The 7,959-nt window shown below is 47.4% G+C and overlaps 1 protein-coding gene across 1 annotated transcript; it reads right to left on the bottom strand.

The window, feature by feature from the left end:
- Positions 1-404: 404 nt before the first annotated feature.
- On the bottom strand, positions 405-4,475 carry RTP1 (receptor transporter protein 1). The gene is made up of 2 exons (XM_053564254.1): positions 4,120-4,475; positions 405-2,232 (listed from the first exon to the last, which is right to left on the bottom strand). Exons 1-2 carry the CDS (start codon positions 4,395-4,397, stop codon positions 1,713-1,715), a joined length of 798 nt encoding a protein of 265 aa, XP_053420229.1. The 5' UTR covers positions 4,398-4,475; the 3' UTR covers positions 405-1,712.
- Positions 4,476-7,959: the final 3,484 nt, after the last annotated feature.

A 7,959-nucleotide genomic window follows, 5' to 3' on the forward strand; every position in this document is an offset into this window, starting at 1 on the left:
CCTGCGCCCAAGTGCCTGCTCTACCCCAGCCCCTGCCAGAGAGGACTTGATAGAGAGAAGGTGCTCAGGAAACATGGATGGAATGAAGAGATGAACCCTGTGTGAATACGTTAGAGGAAGTCACAGCTGGTTGCTAGAGTTAGAGCCAGCGCAGGAGTAAGACTGACCTTAAACTGATCCTCTGATGACTGACTCCCCTCACCCCTGCTGACTATGACAGGATTGGCTGAGAGCTGGAAAACGTAGAGCCTCAGGACAGCAGGGAGACAGGGTGGCAGGATGGAGGAGACCAACGGCCCATGACAGGTCAGGGACAGTGTGGGGCATCTCAAACACACATTAATGACTGCTAAGCCTGATTGAGTATATCCCATCTTTATTAAAGTAGCCCGTCTTTATAAGAGGCCCTCCTCCCTCTACCATTACAGATAATTATGACTTTCTATCAAACATAATAGTGAGAAAAGGAGAAGGAGCCAAGTTATTAACAGAGGTGGGTGAATGAGGGCCCTCAAAAGGAAAGCTTTCTGCCTCTCCCCACCAATTCCATTCCATGTCCTTCTGTAAGAAAGTCTCATTCCTCCCACTCCTAATGGTATTACATCCCATTTTAGATCAATATAGGATTATCCCAAATATCTATGCACTTCTCTATGGGTAAAGCACTTCATGTCCTTAATGGCCTCTCTCTTGCAGAAGACACCCTATCCCTGTGATTCTAAGTGGACAGCCCATCTTTGGCAGAAGGGCTCATGCTTGGCCAATGTGGGAAAGCCACTTGACTATAGTTTCAGTGAAGAACCCAAAAGTCCAGTTACCTCCCATTTCCTGTGTTCTGGCTGTCAGCACTGCTAAGAATCTGTTAGACCTGGTCCCTGGACTCTGAAGACCCTCTATTATAATGGAGAATCATTATATCTATTACCAGGGATTTTTTGCTTTGCTTCTAAAACTCTTATCTTCTAAACCTCCCCTAAATCCTCTGCCAGTTCATATGCAGTGGGTGGGAAGCCTAGCCCTATGGGACTCCACACGCACCCCCTTCTTTCAGCCAGGCAGACCCCATAATCCACTCAGAGTGGAAAGAAGCTGGAAGCTGGAGGAACAGAAGCACGGGCCCCTGTGTGCCCAGCAGCAAAGGGAGAGCCTCTCTCCCTTAAAGAGGAACCTCTGCTGTATGTGTACGGGGTGGCAGGGCTGTGGAGGAGGCTCATACAGTAACCAAAGAGTTTAAGGCTGCAGCTACAAGATGTAGGAGGCAATGAGGGGTAGGAGTGGGAGATTAACAAGAGAGCAAGGTCAAGCTCCTCACTGTGGAAAGGCCCTTGGCGATCACCTCGTCCTCTAATCCCCTAGCTTATTAAAAGCAGCTGAAACTTGCTTGAAAGAAAATGTTAAACGGAACTCCATCTAAAGTAGAGCTGCCCTGGCTAAAGCAAGAGGAGGAGGTAGGATTTAGGGATAGGTGGTTGGACCAGGAGCCAGAACTCACCCCCTCAGTCTACCTTCCGAGTGCCAGAGTCCTCGAGGCCCCTGTGCAGAACGCAGGGGTTCTGGGTTTCACTGTGAAAAACCCAAACCCTTAACTTTACAGATGGAAAAACTGGGTAATTTGTCCAGGGTGCCCCTCAGTCAGTGGCGGCACCAGTGCTGGAATGTGACCCCACTCCCAGCCCGGGTCTCTCCTGGAGCCGTGGGCCCCCGCGGGGCCCCTAGACGGAGCTGCGGAAGGAGAACTGCAGGTAGATGATCAGCAGCAGCACCGTGGCCCAAAACAAGCACCAGGGGATAGAGCAGAAGTTGCAGCCTGAGCCCGTCTCGGCCGGCGGCTTGGTGGGGCTGGGCGGCCGGGAGAAGATGTAGGTGGTGGCCTCCTCCTCCAGCAGCTTCTGGCTGGGCTTCCAGTGCACGATGCCCTCCTGGCAGGCCTCGCAGAACTCGCCGCGGTGCCGCCGGGTGTCCTGGCGGCTGGCCACCTGGATGCGGTACTGGCCTCCGTGCTCGCCATAGCACTGCTCACGCAGGCTAGTGATGAGGTTGTCCACCAGGCTCTCGATGTTCTCCTCCAGCATGCTGGACTCGTCCAGCCGCGCCGAGCCGCACTCGTAACACAGCTGCTTGAAGACGCGCATGCGCACCGAGCCTGCCCGCTGGGCACGGTCCAGGTGCATGTGGAAGAGGATGACCACGTGGGGCGACTGCCAGGTGTGCCAGCACCAGGAGCAGTGGAACCTGCCGGGAGGGGAAGGAGTAGAGGACAGTGTGAAGGCCGCGGAAACAGCCCTAGGAGGCAGGGAGACATGGCAGAGCCTGGAGGTGGAGGCAATGTGTTGCTGCCCTGTGGGTTCATTAGCATTGCCTGGGAGGCCACCAGCCTGCCCCCTTGTGAACACCTTGAAACTAGATCGGGCTCCTCAGGATGCCACAGGGGCAGCCAGGAGGGATCTACCTGCTCAGCGCTGTCCAGAGGCCTTAACCCCTCCACCCCAGGGCCCCCGACCTTTCTGGGCTGCCTTCCTCCTATTCCCCGACCTTTCTGGGCTGCATTCCTCCTATTCCCCGACCTTTCTGGGCTGCATTCCTCCTATTCCTCATCTGTCAAATGCACACGGTGCCCGACATGAGTCCTTCCTGCTCAGGCCGCCTGTGAGTCTGATAGAGGGATGGCCGTGCCACATAGGAAATACATAATCCATCTGCATATTCTTATCTGTCAACCCTGAGTGTGGACGGGCTAGATCCAAATCAGGTGAAAATGACAGCATCATCGCCTATCAGCCTCCAAATCAGGGCCAGAGTTAATGCATCCCAAGAACTGGAAGTGGAGACAGTCTGTACCCAAAGTGACCCCCGGGGGACCAGGTTTCCCAGGCCTGACCAGGGTGAGCTGGGAATCACAGGATACCAGCCAGGTCTGGGAGAGTCACAAGACCTGCCCTCTCAGGCCACAAGCCTTCCTAATCCCTGAGAAGCTCCTGAGTCCTACGGGCAAGAGTCCAGCCCTTGGCATCCCTCCTGTTAGCCAGGTTGGGAGCTTCATGTTTGCATTCTCATCTCTTCTTGTTTACTCATATCCTTAGGGAACAGTTTCCTCCTCTTCAATCAGACTGCCTGATTTGGAATGAAAACTGTCAGAACTGGGGGAACCTAGAGATTACCTAATTAATCCTTTGTTTTATCCTGTGACAAATAGAGTAAGCTATCCATGTTTACATAGCTAGTTAGAGGCAGAGCCCAGCCTAGAACAGGTGCCAGAAATGTTTCTTGAATTGAATCGACTTGAATGGAATTGAATACAATGGGCTGAGCCAAGGCAGACAGGAAAACTTGCTTCTTACCTACTGGCTACACTTAGCCTCCCCATGATACATCCCAAACTAAAATCTTTACTCCATAGAATCATGGACAAGAGTGCTGGAAGACCATCTCAGATACTATTGTACATACAGGTCACCTAGGGAATCGTCTCAAAATCGGGTTCTAATCCAGGTCTAGAATGAGGCCCAAGATCCTGCACCGTTAGCAAATTCCAGGTGATGCTGATGCTGTTGCTCCCTGGAGCAAAAGGCCCACACTCTCATTTTACAGATGGAGAAAATGAGGTCCAAAAAGGAAATTGGACTGCTGAAGGGCCATGGAGGTAATAATAGACCCAGTTTCCAGCATACTTTATGTGCTCAATATCTTAAATTAAATCAAGCTGAATTAAACAAATTTAAAGTAACCTGCTCCAGGACCAGAGCATAAATCTCTTGACCCTCAATGAGCATCATGCCCTCCTTCTCTGATTTTTGACTAATTTTTAAGAGATTATTAAAATCCGAAAATAAGTAAAATGTCAGCATTTAGGACTAATATTTTCTGCCTCTTTATTTTTCAGATGGGAAAACTGACTCAGGAAAATTTACAGAGGTGATCAACAGAAGACCTGAAATAAAACTCAAGTGTCCCAACTCCCAATGAGAGACCCCTTACTCTGCCTTCCAGTCTACACCAGCCTTACAGTGATAATGAAGTTAAGTGCCTGAATTCTGTGTGCTTTCAATCTCCCCTCGGGTGATGCCCTAGGGCAGTGATCCAGGGCCTCCCTGCAGGGTCCTTATTTCCGGGGTTACTCACCTGCCTGAGGCATGCAATTCCAGGTACTGCTTCCAGCCAGGGGCCAGCACATTGTGCTTGAGGTTGGGATCTATGATGAGGTCCCAGCTGTCTGCTGGCTTTGCTTCCTCCATCTTCTCATAGAAGATTTTCTTCCACTCACCTGTGGTCACACTTTTACACATGGTCTCGTCAGTGTCAATAGTGAGTGAGGGCAAGCTCCACCTTAGTGAGAATGCAGGGAACGAGGGCAGATGCAGGGCAGGGCAACGCAATCTCCACGGTCTAAAAATCCTCATCTACAGAACCAGGAGGAAGCAGGACCCAGCTCCCTCCTTTGTCCGCAGTGGAACCTGTTTCCACGGTAACCAGGCAGGGCGCCAGGAGACGGACGGAACTTGGGGACAAGGTAATCTCTGAAGGGGTGCTTCAGAGCCCTGAACTGAGGCGGTGGAGGGCAAAGGTTGTTGGGCTAAATGATCTGAAATAGGGTAGGGGTCCTGACTGGAGGCTGAGCTTCAGACCATCTCACCCTGGCCTGCAAAGGGTATGTGGAAGGGAAGACTTGGGAGCTGGCTCAGTTTCACCTTGCTGCCCCTGGAGGCATCATCAGCACCTGGCTGCTATGGTAATCATGATGCCTTGGGGAGCCAAGGAGAAATAACGGATGGGGAGATACAGATTTGTTAGAAGATGGAACAATAATAATAAACCCTCTTTTGATACCCCCACTCATCTTACAACCAGTGCTTTGCCATTTTCAAACCACAATTCACAGTCTCTTAAACCATGATTACTATTGCCACGGTACAGATCAGAAGCCTGGGGATCACCTAGCCTATAAATGGCAGTTCTTATAGCCAAATCCAAACCGTTGACCCCAGACCAGTCCATTAATTCATTCATTTAAACATAGGCAGGTGAGTAGGCTTTGCAGGCATGCGCCCGGCTCTATGCTGGGTGCCTATAACTGGATGGGTGCCAAATAACCATAATGCAGTGGGATCCTTGCTGTAATGGCCATGTGTGAGAGCAGCTGCCTATGCACAAAGTTTGGAGCCATTGCATCAGCCAGGCAGGAGTAGACAAGAAGATTTCCAAGCTGATTATCGAAGAACAGAAGAGGCAAAACAGCCTGCACTGTAGGTGCCTCTCCTACTATTTTTAATAACTTCTTTTTCCTTTAAAAAAATCATCTGGGTTTATTGTAGCAAAATTGTAAAATATAGATCAAAGTACAGCTATTCCATAATTCCACACCCAAGATAACTACTATTAATGTTATAATATACACATCCTGCCTGCCATTTTTTTACACATGCATGTATGTAGATGTATAAATACATATATGCACATATTTACGTTTACACAAGTGACCAACAGAAGAGCAGTAGAATTACAACATTGTGACTTTTTTTCTTTTTTTTGAGACACAGCCTCAAGTTGTCACCCTGGGTAGAATGCTGTGGCATCACAGCTCACAGCAACCTCCAACTCCTGGGCTCACTCCTGCCTCTGCTTCCCAAGTAGCTGGGACTACAGGCACCCGCCACAACACCTGGCTATTTTTTGGTTGCAGCCGTCGTTGTTGTTTGGCGGGCCCGGGCTGGATTCGAACCTACCAGCTCAGGCATATGTGGCTGGTGCCTTAGCTGCTTGAGCACAGGCGCCGAGCCATTGTGACTTTTTTAAAATAAAAATATATCATGAATATTTTTCTAGGCCATTAGTATTATTCCATAATAATATTTTGTAGGCTACCTACTGTTATGTTGATGGGTATAATTTATTTAGCCAATTCTATATTAGGGGGCATTGTGGTTTTCTTACAATTATGCTCTTGCCACCTATTTGTATAAAACTTGTTAAGGAAGCTCATGGATATGCAATCTAGGCATCAAAGATAACACTTCCTAAAGGTAGAAAACATATCTCTTGACTCCACTCTCTGGGAAAGCCTGGTATAGCTAGCAGAATCTGAGTTGGTTCTTCAAATGGTATGAATTATGGGGCCAATTATGGGAGTGACTTGCCTGAGGTCAGTTAGGTAAGTTTAAGGATGAAAAAAGAGGACCTAATATTCCAGTCTCCCATCTGACACTGGTGACCATCTTCCAAAGTTCCTCTTGCCTCTGCCTGAACTCTTGGTGCCTTGATTTCTGTTATTTTAACCTCAGTTTAGTCATCCTGGCAATGGGATAATAACAAAGCAATACCTATAGTGATTAAAACATGTATTGATGTTTTATGTAAATATATATTTTTTTCTTTTTCTTTTTTTTCTTTTTTTTTTTTTTTTGAGACATAGTCTCACTATGTCACCCTGGGTAGAATGCCGTGGCATCACAGCTCACAGCAACCTCAAACTCCTGGGCTCAAGTGATTCTCTTGCCTCAACCTCCCTGGTAGTTGGGAATACAGGTGCCCCCTGACAATGCCTGGCTATTTTTTTTTTGTTGTTGCAATTGCCATTGTTGTTTAGCTGGCCCAGACTGGGTTTGAACCTGCCAGCCTTGGTGTATGTGGCTGGTGCCATAACCACTGTGCTACGGGTGCCGAGCTGTAAATATATTTTTAATTTGCATAGTAACATCGATCACTATGTAACACTTATTAGGTACCAGGCATTATTCTAAGTGATTTATAAATATTAACTTTTTCATCCTAAAAACAACCTTTATAGGTAGAAAATATTAGCAGCTCCATTTTACACATATCTAAGCTAAAGTAAAAAGGATAGGTAACTTTCCCAAGATTCAACAGCTAATGATTTACTGAACTTGGATTCGAACCTATATGACTATCTACAAAGCCCCACCTTTAACCAAAATGATGCCCAGCATGGAATCTAGAACATAGCAAATGTATAGTAAATGTGTGTTTCTCCCTTCTCATCACTGTTTATGGCCGTTCTAGACTCCAAGAATTATAAAGAAAATCACATCCTTTTGGCAAATGATTCACTAGGCTACACTGAGGCCACAGCCTCCCTGGAAGAAGACTTGCCAGGCTCCCTGGTACTATTGGGGATTCTGCTTCTGCTGCTCAGTTTTAGAAAATAATTGTGTCCACAGACCCCTGATGCTCAGTGTAAATACAGGGTGGACATAAAAGTTGTGTATAATTTAAAATAGTTTAACATAGTAAATTGTACATGAACTTTATGAACACCCTGTATATTAGAGCTGAGACAGACATTCGGCTTGAAATCTTGCCAAATACATAGTACAGAAAGTCATTTCTAGCCACACCAACCCTTTGAAGTCTAAATTGTTTGATGCCAGGCATTCTGGCTGAATAAAAAGATCTCTGAGCCCAGAATTAGGAAATACAAATACCTATCCCTGGCTGGCTTTGTGACCTCAGGCAAGTCACTCCCTTTTCTTGGCCCCAGCTTGTTCATCTGTTCAATGAGGAATTAGAGTAGATGACAGCTATAAGGTCCCCTCTGACTATAGCCATATATGGTTTCAAAGAGCTTTATACTTAGAAACCTGAATCCTGGGAGAGTGGGAGGTAGGATGAAGAAGAGAAGCTTCTGAGGAACCCTGCCAGCTAGTGCCTAGAGCCAGGCTCTGTCTCCTGGGGACTGCTGCCTGGTTGAAGAACTCTGGGGAGATGTTACTCCACTAAATTTGTACTGGGCACAGTTAGAAGGTCAAAAATTAATACGGGGAGGACTTTTAAGTTCTCTGGGATCCTTCATTGAACATTTAATTCTTAAAATCAATATTCTTGCCTCTGAATTAAGGCTATCAACACCCACATAAGTAAACTAACTTAACTAGCCTCACAGGTGTGAAATGGGCTGTCTCAGGTGGCAAGCCACTGTCCAAGGTAATAATATGGGCTGGGGACATT

Source organism: Nycticebus coucang, chromosome 16, assembly GCF_027406575.1.
Source record: "Nycticebus coucang isolate mNycCou1 chromosome 16, mNycCou1.pri, whole genome shotgun sequence".
NCBI classification, from domain to species: Eukaryota; Metazoa; Chordata; class Mammalia; order Primates; family Lorisidae; genus Nycticebus; species Nycticebus coucang.